Source organism: Tauraco erythrolophus, chromosome 10 (assembly GCF_009769465.1).
Source record: "Tauraco erythrolophus isolate bTauEry1 chromosome 10, bTauEry1.pri, whole genome shotgun sequence".
Lineage (NCBI taxonomy): Eukaryota > Metazoa > Chordata > Aves > Musophagiformes > Musophagidae > Tauraco > Tauraco erythrolophus.
The window spans coordinates 33,933,794-33,959,104 of NC_141474.1; the positions used below are offsets into that span (position 1 = coordinate 33,933,794).

Genomic DNA, 25,311 nt, shown 5'->3' on the forward strand with positions numbered 1-25,311 from the left:
CACCTGGTGTGTCACTTCTTTATTTCTCTATTTTTTCTATAAAATTTTGGCCATCTATAATACCTGAAATAATTGTTTCATCGTCATAGCGTTCTGGATAAATCAAATTGCACAGATTCCTTTTCTGACGTAGCAAAGGTGAATGACAGCAGTACAGAACATATGAGGACAGTACCAACTCCAGAATCTACCTAATATTTCAGAATGAAGAAACTGTTCTGGGAAGATGTTCCAAACCCCAAGAATTGCTCCTGGGCACAAGGAGTTAATTTTCAGAAGGTGTGTATTTCCCTGGTGATGCTTCTTGTCCTGCCCCATGGGTCTGACTGCTGCTTGCTCAGTGCTGTGTGATGGGTTGATGTAAAGGGGTTCTGGTGGCAGGAGAGGGGATTTGCTCCCTGTGACTTCCCTGGTTTTGGAACCGGGTCAGACCAGGTTCTGGCCACCAAACTCTGCTTTCTGGTTAGGCTGGAACCTTCCCGAATTCCTGAACGAAGCAACTCGGAGCCTCGGAAGTTAGCAATAAAGTGGTTCTCTTGCCTGTAGAAAGCTGGTATCTGGGAATGGGCCAGGACCAGAGACCCAACACCTCTTTTGGACGTGGTGGGTGTTTAAATTTCAGGGCAATTAGTAAATTGGTTGCAGAATCCCATAGGTGTAATGGTTGTGAGTGCCATGTGTGCATCGAAGGCCAAATTCTTTCTTTCCAAACGCCTCTCCGTTTGGCCCGTGGACTGGGAGCTGTGGTGTGACGAGCTGTGACAAGTCGAGTCTTTACACGGATTTAGGCAGTTTACACCAGCAGACAAAGTTTCTCCTGGTCCCAGAGTCTGACAGCGTGGCTAATCTAAGTTCAGGCCTGTTATTTCTAAAAGAAAAGAGCATCTAATGGCCGCAGATTTTTCAGGTATTTAAGTTGCATTCCCAGTGAAGGTCTCTTTTCTCATGTTTTTATTTTATTTCCTTTCATTTAAACAGAGAATGGACGTTCTTTGAAGTCTAATCATGGTCACTGTCTGCTGAACCATTGGGCTTCCCATACAGAATCGTTAGAAGATTTTTCTATTTATATTCAGGAGACAGGAAGCACATTTGTTTAAATATAACGAATCCTGGAAGTAGCTCTGTCGAAAATCTAAAACACCCTCGCAAAAACGAGGAGCAAGTGCCACATAACAGACCGAAACGTGGTTTGTCACTTGTGTAGGCAGAAGCACTTTCTTTAGATTTGATGGTTTTAACTTTTGGTTCCTGCCCTACTGACCGAGGCTGTGACTGGCAAAGGGCTGAATGCTTTCAACTCCTGGTTTTCCAAAGTTGAGAGAGCCCAGCCCTTCCCAGGATGCAGCCCTGGAAGCAGCGACATCAGACTGGTTTGGTACATATCCAGCCTGAGTGCACCATCTGCCCAATTGTTGACTTCACTTGAAAGTGTTGGGTTTTTTGTTAATTCTAATTGAGTATTTGTTCTAATTGAGAGCTAGCTTGGGAGTTTCGCTGACTCCAGGCACATCAAAGTGAGCAAATCTTTTATTTCCATGAGCCCATCGTTGTCCCGTTAGAGTCTTTTGAAGTTTTTACATGCCTTTGGGAGCAGCAGTGGTTCAGAGAACGCAGGAACTGGGTGTGTGGTATGCCTTAGGGTTTTTTTTGTTTGCTTGCTTGCTTTTTCCTGAAAATGCCAACATGCATGTTATATGGCTTCTTCATTTGTTATCATTTAAACTTGCAGCCACATCAATGCAGGTGCCTGAATGATCTCTGACATTAGATCCATGTTTTTATTAAAAACAAGCCAGAAATCCCCAAGGAAAAGCTGGTTTTGGTGACATTAGGGCAGTTTCTGCCTTTTTTTTTTTTTCCTTACAATTTTTTGTGGCTTTTTAAGGTGCTGAAGTACTCACTTCTCTGATGCAGCATACTGGATGTTGAAATGTTAAATGAAGCTCCTGGAGATCCTTCTGTTGGGGAAGATGCAGTTGTGGTTGGGTGGAGGGAAGAGGGGGTGTTCTCCAGCTTCGTGGCAGCGGTCACGTTGGCTGGTGTGAGCAGAGCCCATGCCTCTGGCTCGGTCTGGAAAGCTCAGTGTGTTTTACTTGTGCAGGTTCTTAAATCCCAGACCAGTCTGACGTGTCTGCTTCCATGGCTGCGTGCTGGGAAGGGCTGGGCTCTTTGAACAGCTGTGAATTGCAGGAGCAGAAGTTGCACTAGTGCACCTGTATTTGTCTGTTTAATCATTTCATCTGTAGCAAAAGGAGGTCGTGGCAATCCCCGCTGTCCCTGATGGCAAAGGTGTGTTGGAATTAGCACGTTGGAAATGATTCTCCTCACCGAGTCCTAGAGCTGAAATAAGTTGTGTTAAAGTCGATGAAATTTTAACTAGGAAAGGAGGGTAGAGGGTATCCCACCCTGGTGATGCTGCTCCATAGTCATATGCCTCATTCCATAATTAATGGGAAAAAAACGATGCATGCAAGGATGAAAGAAATTGAAATTTGACAGGATTTCTGACAGCTTGTTATGCAGCAGAAAGCACGCCTCTGTACTGGTCGTGCTGGAAATTGTTGCTTAATGTTAATCGCACTGGAGGCACCATGCCTGTCCTCAGATGAGCGTGATCATCTCTCACTCACTTCATCAGTGTCCAAGGCCAGAACATGTGCTTTGAAACCATGTGTTTAGGGCCAAACCCTGCTTGTGTACATGCAGTTTCCAGTAGAAAAAGCAGTGTACAGTACATAGATGGTATTTTTCCTTAGTTGTAATAAGCATTGATTATGTAAATAGTCTATATACCGCTACTGGAAAGTTCTGGTGCCTTTCTGAAGGCACTGATGGGGCATTTGGCTCCTGCCTTGTCCTGGTGTGTATCGACATTAAGTTCTTGAGTCTAACATCTGATCATGACTTTGTATATTCAATATAGCACGTTTGGTACTTGGTACTCCAGAACTGCATTTGTAGAGGAATTTTATCCCGATCCTATTGCTCACAGCAGCAAGAGGTTGCAGTCATAGTCTAAACCAGCAAAGTCTTGCATCTAGACTCTGCCTTGCAAGCCTTTACATGTATGTCAAAATCATAAAAATTCCTCTTGCTCAGTAAAATAGTAAATAAAAATAAAAAAGCTTTAGGACATAATGTTGGAGAAATTACTTAAGCACAACTACAAATATTTTACAGGGAAATTAATACCAGTCTTGCAAAGACTCATGCATATTTAAATATGGGAAGGAGTGTAAACCATCTCCGTTCAGGATAAAGCAGCTGCCGGTTGTAGGAGGGCAGGTGTATCAGGAGGAAGGAAGGATTTTTGGTTCTTCAAAACCTTCCTGGTAACACGTCTCCTGTTTGAAAATGCCACTGTGGGCAATATACACTGAATGTCCCATGGGTCTGCTTTGGCCCAGCAGTGCCGTGTTCCTGCATCATGAAGGACATGGAGCTGCTGGAGCGAGGCCAGAGGAGGCCACGAAGATGATCCGAGGGCTGGAGCACCTCTGCTATGGAGACAGGCTGAGAGAGTTGGGGCTGTTCAGCCTGGAGAAGAGGAGGCTCCAAGGAGACCTTCCAGCACCTTCCAGTACCTAAAGGGGCTACAGGAAAGCTGGAGAGGGGCTTTGGACAAGGGCCTGTAGTGACAGGACAAGGGGCAATGGCTTTAAACTGAAAGAGGGGAGATTTAGATTAGATCTAAGGAAGAAATTCTTCCCTCTGAGGGTGGTGAGGCACTGGCACAGGTTGCCCAGAGAAGCTGTGGCTGCCCCATCCCTGGAAGTGTTCAAGGCCAGGTTGGATGAGGCTTTGAGCAACCTGGTGTAGTGGAGGGTGTCCCTGCCCATGGCAGGGGGTTTGGAACTGGATGATCTTTGAGGTCCCTTCCAACCCAAACTGTTCTATGATTCTATGATCACTTCCCAGCACACCTGCAAGAGGGAAGACAGCTTTCACTGGACAAGATAGGTTAATGTTCATTATGGCTTGATGGAGATAGTAGCAGCCTAGAGCTCATTTCCATAGCTGCTGAATTTTGTATGTGGTTATTGATGTTATTTTGAAGAGCAGGAGAAGTTCCAGTGTGCAGGTTGGTTTCAGTATGGGAAGGTGATGGACTTGCATGGGGCAAGTACCGAAGCAATTCAAAAACCTGCTCGCCAGCTTTGCCATGTGAGGGCATAGGCGTCACTGGCAGCTCATCTAGACTGACGTAGTAGCCCAAGAGATGCAAGTTAGTCTACTCTTTCCTATAATTGTAACTAGTCTAAGTATTTTGACATGTTCCTAGTTGTTTTGGCAGCTTTCCTGCTGTAAAATATGGTTTGCTAATATACACAAAATCTGTTTTGATCTAGTTGTTTTGTCTTGAATTCATTAGGAAATGTATGTTTTTCAAGTGAGTTTTCCTTTGTAGGTAGGAGTTCCAGTTCTGCTGTCAGCTCGTGCTAGTGTATATTTGATGTGCATGGATATTAGGCAGTAGGAATTCCTACATTTCTCCACAATAAATGCATGTTCCTCTTCATGCAGTGCAAACATGCAGCTGCTACTCGGATGGGAATGCTCTAAAAACACTATGGAAAGGCTGAATTTGACTCTAAATAATACAAGCCTGGCAGGAAAGGTTACTTTAGTTGACATAGAATCATAGAATCACAGAACGGTTTGGGTTCGAAGGGACCTCAAAGATCATCCAGTTCCAACCCCCCTGCCACGGGCAGGGACACCCTCCACTACACCAGGTTGTCCAAAGCCCCATCCAACCTGGCCTTGAACACTTCCAGGGATGGGGCAGCTACAACTTCTCTGGGCAACCTGTGCCCAGAGTGAAAAATTTCTTAGATCTCATCTAAATCTCCCCTCTTTCAGTTTAAAGCCATTGCACCTTGTCCTATCACTACACACCTTTGTCCAAAGCCCTTCTCCAGCTTTCTGTAGCCCCTTTAGGTACTGGAAGGTTCTGGAAGGTCTCCCTGGAGCCTTCTCTTCTCCAGGCTGAACAGCCCCAACTGTCCCAGCCTGTCTCCATAGCAGAGGTGCTCCAGCCCTTGGATCATCTTCGTGGCCTCCTCTGGCCCCGCTCCAGCAGCTCCATGTCCTTCTTGTGCTGGGGACTCCAGAGTAAATGAGTAATGAGTAACATGTAAATGAGTAAGCCTGTTGTTTGTACAGCCTACATAAAAAGCCAAGGACATCTAAGGGTACGAGACCTTTGTCTTGCACACACTCGCTGTGTTTTTAACAACACGTGCCTGTTTGTTAATGTTGGAGTGAACGGGACTGTTCAGCTGCTCCCGTTTCGGCTTACATGACACGCTCTCTTGGCTGGAGGACCGAGCACTTCTCAGCAGCTTGCTTTGCAGCACGCGACACACAAACAGGTTCTCGCCTTTTTTTTGTCTTGTCCTTCAATCTTCACCTACACGCAGACATTCAGAAAAGAGGAAATGTGCTTTAGAGGATTCTCAACTGTATACTCTTCCTAAAACTATGGGGGTTTTGTCTATGGTTCTTAAACTCAGTAGCTTCATACTGAAATAAAGCTATTAAGTAATAGATGAGCATTAAAATATGTCTTTTCTTCTAGCCTGAGACTTTTGAGCATCTTTTTATCAAGCACCCTCAAGCAATGTCGTTTGAGCCTCTTCTTCTGGAGCCAGAAATAGTGCTGGAAGACATCAGTGTTACTAAAGTGTTGAAAAAAGAAGACACACCAGACTTTTTAATAGTGGATTCAATGTTTACAAAAATTCAAGACTCCGAACATGACTCTGCTTGTTCCAGCAGCCATTTCAACAGTAGCAGCTTCTCTGAGAGCTCCCGTGATGACCAAATCAGCGGAGAAATTCCGAGGCAATCCGAAATTAAATACGCTACTGTTATCAGTAACTCCAGATCAAGGGAGCTTTACGAACAGAAAATGAATCTCAGAAGTTGTTTCGACAGACGCTCCGTAGCCGAAGATTCCTTAGATACAGGTGCCTTCTCCAGTAGCTCTTGGGAGGTGGGAAATGGGACGTTCCTCATATTTCCTGATCCGCCTGGCAGACAGCCCAGCAAGACTCTTTCCCTTTCCCTTATTTCTTCAGAGGGATTTTCAGAGCCTTCAGATCAGGACAACGCTTTCACAGACGGCGATAGTCCTGAGCGGAGCCTGTACTACCTGGGGATAACCTCCCTGGAAAAAAGAGAAAATGACATTTTCTTAACAGAGAGTTCCAGGGTCATGTGTCGGCTCCATACAACCGATCAACTGGAAGACGTGGCGTTTCTTCAGCGTACACAACCTGATTTAAATGTGTTTCTCCAAAGCAGCCTCAAGTGTAAAGCCGTTGCGCCGTACGTGCCGCAGTTTCAGATGACTGCTGCCAAGGTGCAAGAGACCACGGAGGAGAACTCTGAAGTCATCACACCGTAACTTGATGCTCTTAATGGTTTTTTAGGTGTCCATACGTTCTCCTGGTTTTGCCTCCCCTGACTTCTTTCAGGAGCTCTCCTGTTCTGAAGCTGGGTAGCTGGTTCTGTATTTGAGTGCCAGGATTTTAGTAGGAAGAAATTCCGTTTCTTGACCTAATTTTCAAACGTGGAGCCTTCCTTTAGAGGTTCGATTGTGTTCACATCAGCTTCTGGTGCCAGATTGCCTACTGTTGATGCCTGTTAGGTGTACATCTTGAGCACCCCAGTGAAGAATTGCACTTGACATTGGACTCCGTGTGTGCCGTAGACGTTGAGGTGAGAAGATGGGATGTAACCCAGGTGCAGTCTGTGCTGATGCTCAGCTGGCTCTGTGCTGGGCTCCGACCTGTCCCAATGGCAGAGCCTTCGACAGATTTGTAAGCCCTCTGTAGCCACAGCTGGCCACCACGAACGTCCAGGGCCACCACATTGCTCATCTGCAGAGCACAGCAGCACCTTCCAGGTGTCATCAGGGCATGACAAGAGGCTTTGATTTGTGACATGGAGTGCTACAGACTGGGTCCACCTGGATGTGGCGCAGCCACTGGATGCTCAGAAAGACCGTTGGGTCGCGATACATGGGTATCCACTTGAACTGGTGGTAAACAGACGCACTGTACAAATACCAAAGATATTTGTTAGTTAGGCTTTTTTTTCCTCCAAAATCCTGATGTATTTATTGCTTCGTTGACCTCTGCATTAAATTGAGCCTGTGAATACACAGATGATCCACCTGAAAAAGCGGTCAGAAGATTGGATTTCTGTGGAGAGGGAGGCCCTGACTCGTGATGGCAAATTGTGGCTGCTGTTTTGGGGTCTTTTCTAAAGTAAATTGAAAATATTCATCAGTAGCATCAAAGAGCTGTAGGAGGAACTTTGAGGTCAGAGAATGTGCTGAACAGCACATCAGTGTGTAAAACGCTCCCTGGAGAAGCAATGGTTCCAGTAGCCAAAGACTTATGGTGCTGCAAGAAGAGGAAGAGAATCAAAATTCTTGTGGCTGCACTAATCGTGGGGTGTCACCCGCGTGAAATGATGTTCTTGGAAGCAAAACGTCCACATTTTTGTTGCTGAACATGAGATTCTAGTACAAACGGTACTGCCGTAAAACTAAAATCTCTTCCCAACCCCTTTCCCAAGAGCCCACAGTAGAAGAGGCAGTAATTTGATCCCAGGATCCTGTATTTTTGATCTTTGGTGAGCTGGCCTGGCTGTATGGACTCGGAGAAGTGGGTTTGCCTTCCCAAGCCCTGCTCCGCTCAGCTGAAAAGCTTCAGGTGGGAGGAAAATGGGATTGTGCATCTCGGCTGTGTTTTCTGGGACAAGCAGGTAAAGAGAACCACACTTATTTGGAAGCCAGATATATTTTTTTCTACTTCATAGTAACTATTTTTGTATACATGCCTTTTCAAAGAACTGTTTTCAGGAGCTAAGAAAGATGAGTGTATTGTTGATTCCAAAGCTAAATTTATGTAGAACTTACACAGGTGGTTAAAAAAAGGGCAAAACCCAGCAACAATAGGAAACGGGAGGAGAGGTGCGGAAACACTTTAATGTGTTAGTGATAAGAAATCCTATGGAGCAAGAGGGACCAAAGCAAGGATTTATCTGCACTTGGAATTTAAGACAAGCTTTACCCAAAAACCCCACTACTTTTTCTCAAATGAGCTGCTAACCTGGTTCTTGCTGGGTGTCTGACTCTGGATGTTGAATATGACACAAATCCAATGTGCTTGTTTCAAAAATACTGTGTATGGTGGGGGAACTAAAACCTGTTTTGTGTAAGTATCCAAACCTCCTTGTCACTTGAAAACGTGATTGAGGGCTGCAGGGACAAACCTGAAGTCTTGAAGAGGATCCTGTAGTTCCAGGAGTAAAACTGTGATTAGCTAGCTCCTGGGTCAAGGCTAAACTTAGAATTTGTCTGGAAAAAGAAATTCTCTCCTGCCGGCACGTGAACCTGATGTGGCACAACCACCAGGGTCCTGAGAGTGCCCTGGGAATGGGCTTGGGTGTCGGATTCTGCCTCTCCTGATGGTTTGTCCACCAGATCCAACATCTCCTGAGGTTTGAAGATGCGGGGAGGCCAGCGTAGGTCGGCTGCCCCACCAAACCCGCCCCTCCTGATGCCACAGGGATCCCTCATGTGGCACAACGGAATCTGGGGTGGAAAACCTGGATTCCTGCACATCCACCTGCTTGTTAACCTGGGACGCAGAGGTAACGTGAACGGTTGACACGCGGTTTTGTGACAGCTGCCATGGTGTAACCGTATCGCCTCTGTTCGGAGGAGGGACCCCCTTCCCGGTGTCCTCACAGGTCACCCATCCACTGAAACCTCTTGCTGTTGAGAAGTGGGAAGAGTAGTGCAATTCCCTGTAGACTGGGATAATAAATGTGTGGTTCATCGTGAGGTTTGGATTTCTTTAGTTATTATTCAGTTGCGTTCAAAGATGGTCTTCCTCAAGAAATGAAAAGCTCATGTTGATTTTACCATACAAAATCCTGATCCAGTAGGTCTGTAAGGGCAGGAGTGCCACTAACCGTGGGAACGAACGATCAGCTGAGTGACCCACTGATGGCTTTCCTGGAAAAAACACGGGAAAAGGCAGGAGTTAATCTCCTGTCCCCTGGCACGCAGGGCTCTGCAGCGTTGGCAGCCTGGGCTTGCCGCGATGCCCGCGGCTGTGCTTGAGGGTGGCTGTGTTAAAAACCAACAGCAGAACGTCTTCCCTCGGTGGAAGTTGGTAGATATCCAGGTACCACCACTGCTGGGAATCCAGCCCGTCCTCCTGGCTGCCTCTCGGCCATCCATCCCCATCATGTTTTTTTCCTAATGGAATTAAATTTCCAATTTAATCCCTTACTGTAGGTGCGCCCTTCCTGCGGCAACCTCCGCGCCACGTCTCCAAGCCCGGAGTTTCTGATGGAGCAGGTGAAGCCGGGTCCTGACCCACCACGGAGGTTTTAAAGCCAAAATCTGCATCTCCTGAATCCACCATCTGCTGCCGTCTGCCCCTGCCCTGGGCTCCGGTTACGGTTCCAGCTCCTGCGGGCAGCCTCTTCCTTTGGGAGAGGACGTAAGGAGCTGGGGCCAGTTACCACGTCCTTTTCCCACCTTCATTTTTTACCCTCAGCCTCAGGTGGGTTTATTTGCTTGGCACAGCAGAACACTCCCCACGCCACGTCAGAGACCCGCGTTTGCGCTGTGTTCACCGCCGTCTCCTCCTTTCACGGGGCCGCCGCTACTCGTGCTTTACGCAGGAGCAAAAAATCTCATTTGCTTACTCCTGGGTGAGGGAATTTTGGAGGGGGTTTTTCCTGCAAAGCTGCCACGAGACAGCCCTCCTGGCTTCTCTTGGTGGCGGCGTGGTTGGTGCTCTGTGCCATGAGAAGGGCTGGAGCGGTGGTGAGCTCCTCCCTGGGCAGCTGCGTGTGCCGAGCTGCTGAGCCCCCTGCTAGCGTTGGGTTTTGGTTAGTGGGAGACTTGAGGCTCAATTCCCCATCCATGTACTGGAGAGATGCTCCACCCGCAGCAAGGGAGTTTTGTTTGTGCCTGTAGCGAGTCTGAGTGTTGATTTTTAAGAGCAGATATTTTGAAGTACGTGGAAACTCTCCATGCTGTACAGAAATTACATCTGTAAGCACAACCCCTTTTCATAGAATCATAGAATGGTCAGGGCTGGAAGGGACCTTCCAAGGTCATCTAGTCCAACCCCCCTGCAAGGAACAGGGATATCTCCAACTACATCAGGTTGCTCAGGGCCTCGTCCAACCTGGGCTTGAAACCTGGCCTTTTCAGGCACGTTTCTCACCAAAGCCAGTGGAATTTAAATATTACACATTTAGAACTGAGCTTACCAGAGGTGAAAAAACGCGGAGAAACCAAACTTCTCTGTTAATCTCCCACAGCAGGTTTTTGCCGACAGCTGGGCTGTCGTAGCCATCGCAGGAGCTCCCACTCGGCTTCCCCCCGACTTCTGAACGACGTCTGCTGGGGTGGTGGGTGCCAAGGGACGCAGCGAAGGGCTGGAAGGAGAGGTTCCCACTCGGGAACTGTGTACTCGAAGCTGTCTGGAAGGGAACGGAGCCAGGAGTCCGCGCTTGGTGCCTCTCCTGGGCTCCGGACCCATCTTGGCAACAGTCCTGGGAAGTCCCTGCCAAGAAACGGGGAGAAAGTAGGGAACAGGGTCATGCTGTGATCTGCATCAGAGGAAGAGGGTTGCTGGGGGAAAAGTGGGTCTCGGGATGACCTTCATCTTCATCTCCAGTCTGGCGCAGTCCCCTCCAGCCAGCGCCAGCCCTGGGCTTGGTGCCTGGCAGAGCTGCAGGGACTCACCCGCCCTGGGGCATGGGGAGGGGAGAAAAACGCTGCAGAAAACACATTTCGGGTCATCCTGAGAGCACCATAATATTCTTTGATTCCATAAACCTGGGACTTGGCTGCAGGAATAATCCAGTACGGTTTCTGTTTGTTAATACTTCCCCAGAAATCTACCTGTGCCTTTGCTGCAAATAATTCGGTGTTAATTCCCAGTAAAGTTGGTCATTTTGCAGAGAGATGGTTCTTTTTTTGCCACAGCTCCGTACCCACCAGGAAAGGCCTTTTCAATTTAAACTGGACAAAGAATTAGGAGGAACCATGTGCAGCTTCTGAAAGAATGTATTAAGCCCTAATATTAAGCTCTTGCAAATTAATTTCGAAGAGCATTCAGGAGTCTAGTGTATTTATCTAAGAAAATTAATCAAATGTGTCGTTATTCCTTTTACGTGTCACTTGCAGCTACGGTTAAATGCCCTTTTTCTTTCAAACTGAACTGAAGTTTGAAGCAGCAAGAAACTGGTTTTCACATTTTGTTCATGTGTAGATTGTTTTCTGAGCCATTGGTCTGTGCCATCAGCTTTGGGTTTGAAAGTTTGTGGTAAAATGAGGTTTGGGTTTGTTTTTTTTCCCCCTTTGCATAAACTGTGAACTCATTTCTGTATGTGGCTTTTAATTCTGGAGCGTTTACAGTAATTAATTCCTGCTGATGAGAATGTAACCTGAAACACAACTTTCTAACAGTGTCGGAGTAATTTTGTGATTATTTTTGTGAATAAAATGTTTATTGTCCCCGTTACTGTTGAATAGGTGTTTGCTGTCGCAGCGAGCCCTTGCCCAGCGTGGGCACCGCAGCCGTGGCACAGTCCTGCCCCCCCAGGATTCCCCACCGACGAACTGGATCACTGATGTGTTTTTTTTTTTAAACTGGGAAAATCTTTCGAGTTTCTCTTTGCAGTTTACTGGAACTGGATCTTGAAGAGACCAGAGGTGCTGTGGAATACAAAACATTTCTATGTCTGGCTCCGGAAATGTGACATACTGCTGCCCCGCGGTGTCCCACGCTGCGCAGCCGGACGCAGGGCAGAGCTCGGAGGAATCGGGGGCAGGAGGCTCTGCTTTTGCCAGGATGGACGATTTTAAGGGTCTTTTCCAACCTAAATGACTTTGCTTTTCTGTGATCTGGCTCATTTGTTACACACATGCCTGGTCCTTCTGCGTCCGAAGGGTCTTGTCCCTGTCCCTGCCCGAATCCCTCCCTCGTTGGCACGCCTGGCACAGCCCATGCAACCTGCTCCGTGTCTGCCCTGGGTTTTGGCATCTCCCTCCCCGCTCTGAGTGAAACGTCCTCCTGAGATGAGATGCTGCCAGTTGCCTCTTTTATTTTGGGGAAGCTGAGAAACGCGGGGCTCTGAGCAGCCCCTGCCCTGCAATCCTGGAATTCAGGGCGATTTGGGACAGAAACGGTGACACGAAGCCCTCGAGCATCCTGGAAAGCCACCGAGTCCCACGGGAGCCAGGTTGCCCCTTCCCCGCTTGCCCAAGGAGCCATTGCCACGTGGGGAAGGAGCCCCCATGTCCCCACCCGACGTTATTTTACTTCACAAGCTCCCGGGCATTTCTTTGCCCCGCGACCAGGGTGGTGCCTGGCACGCTCACCCGCGCCGCGCGGCAAAGCCCTGCTCCACGTATGGGCTCTGCCCGCCGGGAGCTGCCGTGTCCCTGTGGGCACCGCAGAGCCTGGGGGGACACACACCTCTCTGCCCCGGGAAGCGTGAAGGATCAATGGGTCACTTATTTTTGGTCATGTAAGGAAAAGTCCTGTGATGCAAGCAGGATTTGCAGCTGGATGCTGGACGGGAAGAGGGACGGACAGAGGCAAGCACCGGAGACACTGAAAGTGTTGTTTTTTTTTTTTTTTTCCCCTAAGAAATACATAGCTAGTTTGTTGTGGGCTGGTGGGTTTTTTTGCCTTTAAAGACAGACAGAAGAGGTAAAACCACCTCCTTAGGGATTTTTTTCCTATGAGGACAGGCTGAAAGAGTTGGGGCTGTTCAGCATGGAGAAGAGGAGGCTCCGGGGTGACCTTATAGCGGTCTTCCAGTACCTCAAGGGGGCCTACAAGAAAGATGGGGAGAGGCTGTTCAGGAGGGCCAGTTGTGATAGGACAAGGGGTAATGGTTTTAAAATAGAGGGAGGTAGATTCAGATTGGATATTAGGAAAAAATTTTTTACCATGAGAGTTGTAGAACACTGGAACAGGTTGCCCAGAGAGGTGGTGGATGCTCCATCCCTGGAGACGTTCAAGGCCAGGTTGGATGAGGCCCTGAGCAACCTGATCTAGTTGGAGATATCCCTGTTCCTTGCAGGGGGGTTGGACTAGATGACCTTGGAAGGTCCCTTCCAGCCCTAACCATTCTATGATTCTTTTATAGCCACTGTCTCCCTGACACCTCCGTGGGAAAGGACTGAAGTCTGTAGCCGTCTCCCTCCTCTGCATCTCCTGATGCTGCCCAGAGCAGCGCCCGGGGGACCGGCTCTGAACCGGGCAGCCAGTGGATTGATGGGGATGAGGAGACAGGACACGCTCCTTTTATGTGTCTCTTTAAAAAAAACAAAACCAAACAAAAAAAACCCCAAACCAAAACCAATGTGTGTGCTGAGGGAGGAGTATTAATTTTTGGAGATTTCTAAGGTGGCCTGTAATAAATATTACATCACGATGCACTTCTGGAGCGTGTTTTATTCGATTATTTTGAGTAATAATATTCTACACAGATATTATGGCTGGTTTTATTATCCTGCTTTATTATAGTTTTACTGCAGTAAACTACCACTATCGCTAAGGTAAGTTTTCCCTACTCACAAGTGTAGGGAGACAGCAAGATGACAGGGAATGGCCGGAGCACGGTGGCTTTTGAGGCTGCGCTGCATCTAGAGGGGAGATGAGCACTGTCTCTGTAAGTGCATCATTCTCCTCCTTTCTGCAGTTTATATTTAGAAGACCTGCAGGTGAACTTGGGTGAAGTGGGTAATGACTGGCCTCAGGCAGGTTGCCATCCCCTGGCAAACGAGGCAAATTAACCTGCAGGTCCCAGCTGGGGCCAGGCTGCTTCTCCACCTCCTTTCTGCACAGAAGTCGTACTTCAAGAGCAAAGGTGTACTTCAAAGAGCACCTTTCCTATGAGGACAGGCTGAAAGAGTTGGGGCTGTTCAGCCTGGAGAAGAGGAGGCTCCGGGGTGACCTTATAGCGGTCTTCCAGTACCTCAAGGGGGCCTACAAGAAAGATGGGGAGAGGCTGTTCAGGAGGGCCAGTTGTGATAGGGCAAGGGGTAATGGTTTTAAAATAGAGGGAGGTCGATTCAGGTTGGATATTAGGAAAAAATTTTTTACCATGAGAGTTGTAGAACACTGGAACAGGTTGCCCAGAGAGGTGGTGGATGCTCCATCCCTGGAGACGTTCAAGGCCAGGTTGGACGAGGCCCTGAGCAACCTGATCTAGTTGGAGATATCCCTGTTCCTTGCAGGGGGGTTGGACTAGATGTCCTTTGAAGGCCCCTTCCAGCCCTAACCATTCTATGATTCATTTCCTCGATTTCTCTTTGCTGGAATGTGGTTCACTGAGCCCACACCTCCCACCACAGAGGAGGCAGAGGAACCGTGCCATGGGGCAAAGAAGTCCCCCAGCACCCTGGGCTGCCTTCGGAGCACTGCCAGCGGGTCGAGGGAGGTGGTTTAAAAACACAGAAGCGAGCAATACATGCTTTAAACAGTTACCCAGCCTGTGATTTTGCTGTGGATATTCCAGTTTATGTGTTCCCTGTTGCAGAAAAAGTAATTAAAATGCAAGTTTCTGTTGCGAACTTCGGCAAGAGGAAGGATCCCATTCCTCCAGTCTTCCTTCTGCTGGGAAAGCAACAGGAATTAATTTTGTCAAGGCTTGAATGAAATCTGGTGTGCATACAGATTTTTCCCTCGTGCAATAAACCACTGAGATTTCAGCACTCGACCCAGTGGCCAGATGCTGCCAGGCACGAAGCCTCGGTGGCGGCGCCAGGGCGCTGGCAATGGAGCGCTGCGCTGCTGGCACGTCGCCCCAGGAAGACCAAAAGGACCCGGAAAAAGGTTTTTCTTTCATGGAGAGCCAAACTGGAAATAGGCAGCACCCTCATGGACGGAAAACCGCTTGGTTTTGGCAGGTGTCATTCTGTCCACTAATTATCCTAAACAAAAGCAAAGTGAATTGTCTGTGAGAGCCTCTAATTAATTACTACCCATCAGGAGCTTCTGATGCAAGAGCTGCCATCAGCGAAGCAGGGAAAGGCACTGAGAAACTCTCACTAGGAGATCTGAAAATCAGTCTTGATGGCTTATGAAATAATGCAGCGTCCCGCTGTTAGGGAATGAACGGAAAAACAAACGATGAAGAGAGATGGAGGGAAGGAGATCCTGGGGGGGCTTTTAATGTTGATGAAAAGCCTCGGACAGTGAGGTCTCAGCTGTGTGGAGCCTGCGTATGATAAAGGTCAGGGCAGCACAGACCTCTGTTTGTATTTCAGCTGCAATTAGTGTCTCGTCTCGCCTTTCTTACCACCAGCAATGCACAGCACCCCTTGGCACGGTGCTAGATGGGTCCTCTCTGAATGCAAATGAAGCTCGTTTCCTATCCCTGACAATCGCTTTTAGAACATCTGTTTATGTCTTTGAACCTGAGCACAGCCTTAAGGACAGATAACCAACGCAAAACTTTCTGATGCTACTTGTACAGAGCTGCTTCTGGGCAGAGAAACTCCTTTCAATATTGAAACCAAGGGCCTGTCAGCCGTGGCACTTTGCGAGGAAGAATGGATGTGACGGGGGAGCCAAGGAACAGATTCACTCTTAATTCTCCCAAATCAAAGCTGGCAAGACAGTGCTGGGAGACTTACACGTAGGTGGGCAGGAGACACAGCGCAGGCTGGAACTTGCGTTGGAAAGAAACACTCGGAGGCTTATTTCGAGCTTCAAATGATGATGAAAGACCTGGGCCGGAAAAGCCTGGCAGTGAAAGAAATACTTAGTCTTCTGCCTGCCCAATGTCCAAGTGAGCTGCAGAGCCCTGCTGCTGTGTTGCTAGAGCAGCTTGCCATCCCTCTGCTTTCAGTCGCGTGGTCATGCAAGCACCAGCTGAGGAGCTGCACAGCCGCTGCTCCCCGCTGCGCGCGGACCGACTCCGTCCTCAGCACTGGGACCAGGAGGGTCCCTGCTGGGGTGGCACCCTGAGCTCCCTTTCTGCTCCGTGCACCATTCCGTGTGCCTGGGCGATGTCCCTCTGGCTGGAGCAGGAGGAAGGAGGGCTACTGAGAGATTTCTTCCTGCAACTGTGTCTAACATGAGGGATGTTTGCTGTGTTTCTTTCCGTTTTCAATCCACAGGATTTCGAAACACGCTCTGAAAATAGGAACAACATTTTACTTGCATCTCGTCTTATAACTGTGGGTCTCTTTTGCTCTTTTTCTGATCAGCTGGCTATGAAAATAGATGTTGAATTAGGAGCCCTGTCCTTATCGCTCCACAATGACTAACATCCCATTTCCTATCTGGGGTTTTAATAGATTGCTCTCTAAACCCCTCGGAGCTATCTGGCTGCAGCAGCCGCTCCTACGTTGTCGCATTAGCAAGGTTAAAACGGCCCAAGCTTTCCAGAGATCTCAATTCAGCATAGCTGAATATGTATTTCAGTGCAAGTGCTGCTCGGTGACCCCATCATGGTGCTGCCCGGTCCTATTAACTGGTGACAGCGACCAGAAGCACCAGCCAGGCCAGTGCCAGTGGCAAACGAGAAGGGCCAAACGCCAGCAAGAAACGAGCTCTTTGCAGCCCGCCCGGCTGCGACCGGCAAAGGAAGGAAAAATGCTGCTTTGATGACGATTCAGATACAGCCTGGCTTTGGAAGAACAGATTTTCTCTCTGCCCACGGCAGGGGGGTTGGAACTAGATGATCTTTAAGGTCCCTTCCAACCCAAACCATCTATGATTCTATGATTTTGCCCCGTGTTTTCTAAGCTGACCTTCAGCATCCATTGCTAAACCCCTCCGTCCGGCTTACTCCATCACCAGCAGACAGGAACCAGCTGCCCTGTGTTTAGAACTCCACTCTGCTCCTGTTCAATCTTCGGGAAGACGCAGGGGGTCTTCAGAGAGCAAATATTTCCACTGCTGCCACCTATGTTAGCAAAACAAATCGTTAGAATTGAGTTTAATGTACACCACTGAGATGACAACCTGAATCTTGGCTCACCTGCCATTAAAGCAGCCAGAGATACGGCCGACATCCATTGCTCTAAACTGTCAATTATTGGATCTTGTTTTCTTCCAACTCCTTTTTGTCAGATCAGTTGTTGTCAGGCTAAAACACAGGTTTTCTTGTTGTTTTAAAAATTTGCTCACTTTTTTTTTTTTTTTTTTTGTAAGCAAAATGTAGTGTGTGAAAGACAGTGGGACTTTCCTTGCCAATTTGAGATCCTTTTTCACACTCTAAAAAAATCACAGGATTGGGGTCTAAACGGCTACTGCTTTGGTATGTTTTGAGAGAGGTGATGTTAATTAGCTGAGCCGAGTAAATTAATTGTTTTGTAAACTGGGTTATGTCAGTGGAGTTGTTCCCTGACTGAATTAGACACGTTTTTTGGACACGATTTTCTAAATCAAGTGAAAAGCCTAGATGCAAACAAGAAAGCTAAAGAAGACTTTATCTTTGTAAGCTTCCTTACACGGAGAGGAATCGCTTCCCTGTGCATTTGCCACATTAACCCTACAAACCGTGTAGCTGTCGTCTTTAGCCAGCGTTACTGGTAGACCAGGAGCGGTCCTTCTGCTGGTGGCTGTGGGTCACTGAGGACTCCAGATGTTTGTGCAGGAGATGTGCCTTGCCTGGGTTGGTTGTGCTCTGGATTTGTGAGCGTGCACGTGTGTGTGGGCACACACATTCAATGGCAGTAAAACCTCACCTGCAGACCAGGCTGGAGATGGGCTGAAGAAAAGGAGTGAAGGAAAACATCTTGTGAAGAACGTCATATGACAGTCACGGGTGCAGGGATGGAGCACGCCGGAGGACACGGTTTGTAGACAGCTACAACTCTTCTGTGCCCTATTTACCACGTATAGTGACCTAGGAGAGGAAAAGCAGAAGGTTGGCTCAAATCCTTGAAATTCAACTATGATTCTTAAGGAGAATGACGTCATCGGTCAAGATGAAACGACTGGAAAGGGGATGAGAAGCAAGGGAGCACTAATAGCATAAAGGGGCATGTTCATCCTGCTGCTGAATTTTTCTCAGGAAAAACACTGCAGTGGACAAATCTAATTGTAGCCTTAACGGGCAGCTTGGAGCCATCCATTCTTCAGGGCTGATCAAAACACATCGGGAGCTGGAGGAAAGAAGCGCGAGGCGGTAGGGACCTGTCATCTAGACACCTGATGCACTTCCAAGACAAGGTGTCACAGGCCAGTTTACAGGCATTTGTCTAGACTCAGAGTGGCAGATCGAGACCAGGAAAAGGAGGCCAAAGTCTGGAGGAGAAGTGCCCGTTTCATCATGTGCAGCAGTGCAAAAGATGGGACGAGACTGCTCTAAGTGCCTGGTGCTTGTGATAGAGAGTGACCCTGACCTGGCTCTTGTCATTTTTCCTGGTGGAAAAGAGAGCAAATCACTTTGCAGGACATGTGTCAGCAGTGGATGTATCTCTCCCAGTTACCTTTACTGGACCTGATCCAGCCAGAGCATCGCTGCCCCTAGAACCTCGACATGGACGCTTGGAATTCTGCCTGGAGGAATGGTGAGGTAGTGAGGTCCATGTTAGAATCAAATGGGCATAAATCTCATAAAATGCAATAGCTATTTTTTTTTAGATCACTTAAAATGATTTCTCCTAAGCAGCTGTAAGGAAATGGTATGCAGATCAGATTATTTGGATGAGCAAATATCCGGCTTGGGTCAGTGATTTGCAAATATCCTGCCAAAAATACTACTGCGTGAACAGAATCATGGAATAATGGAGGTGGGAAGGGATCTCTGGAGATTGCCTAGTCCCACTCCCTGCTCAAAGCAGGGTCAGCCAGGGTGTGCTGCCCAGGCCTGTGTCCAGGTGGATTTTGATAGTTGAAGAAGTTTAAGGTATAATTTGCAAAAGCATCATTTTCCTCTATGGAAAATTGGTTGTGCAGGAATCATCATCTTGGGATTTGCACAATTGACATGGGAAGAGAAAGGCCCGCTGAGAGAAGAGGTTGAAACTTCATTGAAATTTGTGGTTGTAACTATCCGTTAAGGATAAATTATCTTAAAATCATGTTTCATAGCAGTGTTGAGCCTTTACTATTTGTTTCAATGGAAACCTATTTTCCTATTCCCTGTAAAATATTAATGTTTAATTAAATGAAGTTTAATTTAATGAAGTTGTGGCTACCCCATCCCTGGAAGTGTTCAAGGCCAGGTTGGATGGGGCTTTGGGCAACCTGGTGTAGTGGAGGGTGTCCCTGCCCATGGCAGGGGGGTTGGAACTGGATGATCTTTGAGGTCCCTTCTGACCCAAACCGTTCTGTGATTCTGTGATTCTATAAATTAAGTGGTTGGATTACTGGCACTTTACAAGATCAAACACTTCCCAACAGATGCAGAACGCTGGCTTTAACGCCAAGACTTAATTTCTTGTATCTGTTACATGCATTACTTGGGATCAGATCGATTTATTAGATGGAGCTTTAGCTGGTTCCTTCATAAAACACAAGGACCTTCCAGCCTTAGCTGTTATGCAAGAGAAGAGCTGAAAAATATTGTCGGGGCTATTTTTTTTCCCAGGATTCATCACCATCCAGCCAACAGACCAGCCCTCCCTCCTACAGTTTTATAAACCTGGCTGGATGCACCAACGCTTGGGTTTTAGGCTGCCAGCCAGCGAGTCCTCACCCCGCGGATTAGAATTCTTCACCAAGCAGGTTTCTCTGCGAGTGTCAGCTGTGACCCTGACCACCACTTTCCCACTTTGACCCTCTCAGGGATTTAGATATTCATACACGGCTCAGCCGAATGAATCAGCTCCGTGTCTGACAGTCCTGTCAACTCGTACTGGGTGGCTGAGGGGGAGGAAGAGGAGTGAAGGGCACGTACTGATCAGTGTACGCAACTGAGGCTGCGGAGAAGCTACAGCTCACCAGCCAAGTGATGTAAGCTTCTTCCTTTTTCCTTCTTCCTTTCTTAATACTTTGCCTGAAACAGTCTTGTCCTGCCCTCCCTGCTAAAAGCAATACCTGATCCCTTGGGAGCAGGGTTAAGGTGGCACCTTTTGGACCTCTTATGAAAGCTGTTGAACCTTGAAATAAGGCAATGGGCACACCCAGCTTGCCCAAAACAGGGCACAAAATAATCCACTTTCCTGCTGATCTTTTTTTCTGCTGTTACATAGATTTTTATAAGGCCCCCAGCGCTTCCCAGCTAATGTCTATGATGATGCACGAGGACTAAGAATTCCCCTGATGCCCAGTCTCCTTCTTGGAGCCAGTCTACAGAGAAAAATGGGAATCTGGGCCATCTCAGCCCCACATCCCAGGATGTGTTTAACATTACAGTGTTTAACATTAATAGACAGGCTGAGAGAATTGGGGCTGTTCAGCCTGGAGAAGAGAAGGCTCCGGGGTGATCTTATTGCAGCCTTCCAGTACCTAAAGGGGCTACAGGAAAGCTGGAGAGGGACTTTTGACAAGGGTGTGTAGTGATAGGACAAGGGACAATGGCTTTAAACTGAAAGAGGGGAGATTTAGATTAGATCTAAGGAAGAAATTCTTCCCTCTGAGGGTGGTGAGGCACTGGCACAGGTTGCCCAGAGAAGCTGTGGCTGCCCCATCCCTGGAAGTGTTCAAGGCCAGGTTGGATGGGGCTTTGGGCAACCTGGTGTAGTGGAGGGTGTCCCTGCCCATGGAATGATCTTTGAGGTCCCTTCCAACCCAAACTGTTCTGTGATTCTATGATTCTATGATTACATCTGCACTGAAATGCTGTCGTCTTTAACCAAAATATTCCCGTTTTCAAACTTATTTCAGATGGAGAAATGATCCACGGAATTATCCTCATTGGCTTCAGACTACTACAAATCCTTTCATGCCATGTTGTGGTTTAATCCCAGCCAGCAACTAAGCACCACGCAGCTGCCACTGCTTCCTCCCACTACCTGACATCCTGACCACTGCAAGCTACACCTGCGTGATGGTTAATACAGGAGAAATTCTTGTGGTTGCACTCCTCGGCTTTGCTTTGGGGCTGCAGAGGAAGTAGGTGATGGTTGAAAACGACATTGCATTTTAGAAGATTTTAAAATTAACCAAATGAGCTTCAGTGGCTTAGTAAGCTGCTGCCCTTTTCGTACAGAAAGCTAGCTGATCTTTTCTAGGGAAGCTGGTGTGTTGGGTGGTGGGGCTGCCTGGATTGCTATATTTACCCGGTTACATGCATGATTTGGGAATGCAAAGCAGTCTCATCCGTTCGTGAGAGTGAAAAGACTGATTAACAGCCTCCCAAATGAACTTCTGAAGGGGCAGGAAGTGCATCCTTCACAGCACAGCTAACTTTGGTGCATTTCTCACAAACAGGTTTCTAATAACAGTACGAGGAAGCTAAGGAGGGACAGAGTGCCTGCCCTGCACCTTGTCCCTCTTCACTCAGTCTGTCTCGGCACTCGAAAGCAAAAGCAACAATTCTTCTACTTCTGGTAGTAAACATGGAGGGTAAATTTCATTGCCTGATCACAGGAGGACAGACCCCATTTAATTCCCCTTTATTTGATATAGATGAGCTTCTTCAGCTGTTTCGGCTGCAGTGGAAGGACAGAGAGACGGGAGCACAAACATTCATGAATTCTGCCCAATGAATTAATTCATTGATCTCCTACAGGATTCAGGGTATTTGTTTCCTCCCCCTATTTCCATACTGTCCTATTCATCTCCCAGCAGTCTGCAGCCTCCCAGCAGTTTTCACCTGTATTCCTTTTTCTGGTGCCAAGGCCTTCGTGGAAGAGGAGAAGAGATGACAAAGCCATTTGGGTTTCCTGAACTGAGAGCTCAGAGGAAAGACAATTGTGGGGGGAGGTATTGCCCGTCTTCTCTGCTTGGTGTTGGCAGTACCAAGAAATCTCCTCCTGGTCTTCTCTGAAAAGAGGAATTTTGGAGGGGAGAGAAAAAAACCAAACCAAGAACAAACCCAGAAGATTGTGCAGAATACCACAAAACGGGAACCATCTTCTCATCTGGGGCTGCGCTTCCTCTTGGGGGAGCGGTGGAGGGCGTAGGAACCGCAGGAACTGGGAGACCTCTCTGCCAGTGATGTCCTTCCCAGGGCAACCCCAACTAGCTAACCAGCAAAGAAGAGACTGGGGAGGGAAGTAATTTCACTTTAGAGACAGCAAAACGTTCCTTTCTCTTTTGGCAGTGGAGTAAGGGCTGTGTTCCCCTTCGCTTCCCCTTATTTTTAGCATCGCTAATATCAGCCATCCTCATTCAAAACACATTTGCTTTTACTCCCTTTCTATTTTAACAGGGAACAGAGCTTCTTTTTACCAGTTTGACAGCACCTCACTGAAGCCATTTATTCTATTCCGTACAAGCTCTCCCACCACATTTATTGCCAAAGTATCTGAGTGCATTAAGCAAAATGACTTAACATCTGCCAGGTTATTTTTTTCTCTCATTCTCCTCGGGAAAAAAATAGGGATGCAACAGTGTCCTACTTTGGTAAGCAGGACTTTTTCTGAATCCTCTTTTACATGCGCATTGTTCTATTTTTTTACAATAGAGAAGGCAAAACCCCAAAAACGTGCACTTCACATGGGGCAATAATTGGCGACGCGCTTACTATTTACTTCTTGGTTCATTCCATATCATCCAGCCTGGCCTTGAACACTTCCAGGGATGGGTCATCCACAACTTCTCAGCAGCACCAGTATATCACCTGAGAACATCACCTCAGCAGCACCAGTAACCATCCTGGACTCTACTCGAGTTCCCTGTAAAACAAAATCAAGTGCAGGGTTCCCACCTTCCTAATCCTCCATGCCACAAGCCCACCGTAGCCAAAAGGCTGCTCAGTGGGATGAAGAGTATTGTGGATACTTTCATTCGCTGCTCGTCAGTGGAGGGGTGTCACGGCTTTGTGGCCAGAAAGTAGAACTGTCTTGGGATCAAACCTGAGGATCCAAGGCCAGGTTGGATGAGGCTTTGAGCAACCTGATCTAGGGAAAGGTGTCCCTGCCCATGGCAGGGGGGTTGGAACTGGATGATCTTGAAGGCCCCTTCCAACCCAAACCATTCTATGATTCTGTGATTCTGCAATGTCCTGTGTAGTAGCTGGAGCTCCTAAAGAGCTGTGAGCTTCGTTCCCAGCTGCATCACACCGCTGTACTTCAATTGAGAGGTGACGAAGGCATGAACAACTGCAGTCAAATCATGCACTAGAATGGGACAGAAATGGTAAGAAGTCACCTGGAGATGACGAAAAGCATTACTTGGACCGAGAGCTCAGTGTCAACAATGCATCCAAAAATACTCCCGAGTTACTGCCTGAACTGACCACCTCTGCGTCATCTCTCCATTCCTGTACTTGGGTGTTTACCATCAGATGTTTGCCCACTGACTGGTATGGGACCTTGTAAGTGAAAGGTCCAGCAGTGGAGGAACACGGTCCCATTATTGTGAAACAGATGTCCCCCTTCAGAACGCATTCAGCGCCTCGCAGTGCATTATCCTGCCAATTCCTGTATGGAAGGCAATGGGATCCCAGGGTTAAAAATTTAAGCGTGAAGTGACTCCGGAGAATGAGAAGAGATGCCTCCTTCCTACCTGCTGCGAGGAGGAGACCCATTCATCGCTGCCAGTAGAACTGTTTCATCCCTCTGTCTTGGCCTAAATTTGTGCCGAGCTGTGAATTTTAGCTTCAGAGAGACGCACTTGGAGGTGGCCTTTGGGTGGCTTCTCTGGGGACTCCCACGGGAATCGGGTGGTTTAGCCATGAAGAGCACCTGGATAACCTGATGTGCTACAAGCAGGAATCTTCAGGATTTGCCTGACTGCTGTGTGTTTGAGAGTTAAACAGATGCCTGTGGGGAATGACAAAGGAATTGATCATACCGTACTGGTCAGCTTAAGTCACAACCTTTCCACAAGGCTGGCTGGATATCAGCTGGATTGACGGGAATTAAGTCCTTTAGCATCTTTAGAGCTTCTTGATGGTGAAAAATTTGTGCTCGTGAATGGTATTTGGTAAATATTAGTGCAGCAGTGCAGAACTGTAAGCTTGGCAGCTTCCAGCGTTCAGTTCTAACGCAGACTGCGGGTGCTGAGGGTCGGTGGAATATCTTAACGCCATGGACGACTTCTCCAAGTTGACTTGGCAGATTCAGCGGAGGAAGATAAGAATAACACAGCCTGTGATACGATCACAGCATGAGCTCCAAGGAGCTTCTTAATTTCATCCTCTCTGTATCAGCCTCTGCTATCGGCGTTTGAGTTTCCAGTAGGACGTCAGAAAGCCAGAGAGCTGTGAAGAGAGGGTTGAGGCTGGTGCTGCAAGCTAACACGCAGCAGTGAGGACAGGTCCTCCTCCCATCAGGGTGAAGCACTGCTGTCTACTGGGCTTTAGAACTTTGTCAGTGTTTGAGAGGCGTTGACCGAATCAGGATTACTGGTATTTCTTGTTGCTGGGGAGTTAAAAGACAGTATGTGCCACCTGAAGGCTGGGGAGGGGGACTAAGAGCAAAATTTTTAATTTTGCTGGCCTTGTAGGCTAGAAGATAAGGGTTTCTTGTAGCTGTTTCAGAATTTTTTGTCCTGCCGTAACTTATACACATTCAGTGCTTATAGTTAAGAGACAACTCTCCTAAATATTCAACAATCCAGGATTTGCCTGAAACTAAACCACGGAGATTAAATCTAGAATCTAGGGAAAGGTTGCCAAAGTGTAGAGTTTCACCAAGTTCAACACTCTTGCACACCAGACTCTGGATCACAGTTTTTACACACGACTCCCCGACCAAGGCAGCATACGGACGCGGGGAGGAATCGCTGTTCTGTTGTTGTCAGTGAGCAACGAGAGGAACAGGCTGCAAAGTGGTGACTTCTCTGTCCTACCTTCTGACCCAGGCTGGGTGACTGCAGGAGACAAGCTTTAGTCAAATCCACAAAAGCAAGAAGGAAACTGGTGAAACGTAATGGCCTGCAGAGGACAGAAGGTCAGACTAGATCTGGTGCTGGTCTAGCTTGCTTCTTTTGGAGGCACTGGGACTTGCGTGCCCTATTCTTTCCCAAAAGCACATCCTTCACACGAGAAAAACGAAGGTGTTTAGGTGTTACCTACCAGTGAGGCTTAGGGCAGGGAAAGCTGGTGTATCGGCGCAAATCGGGATGTGTCCATCCAGGTCAGGCAGCGTATGGGGCTATAGGGCACCACAGCACTTTCAGACCCACGGTGCCACCCTGACCAGGGGCTCACAGCTGGGCTCCTGCACACGCTGCC

The 25,311-nt window shown here is 47.8% G+C and overlaps 1 protein-coding gene across 1 annotated transcript in view; it reads left to right on the forward strand.

Moving 5' to 3' along the window:
• The window catches only part of LEPR (leptin receptor), a 36,494-nt gene extending 30,079 nt beyond the window's left edge, over positions 1–6,415 (forward strand). The window contains exons 17-18 of the mRNA XM_086617175.1: positions 204–279; positions 5,585–6,415. Coding sequence (XP_086473301.1) covers positions 204–279; positions 5,585–6,415 — 907 coding nt within the window. The remainder of the gene's footprint in view (positions 1–203; positions 280–5,584) is intronic.
• Positions 6,416–25,311: the final 18,896 nt, after the last annotated feature.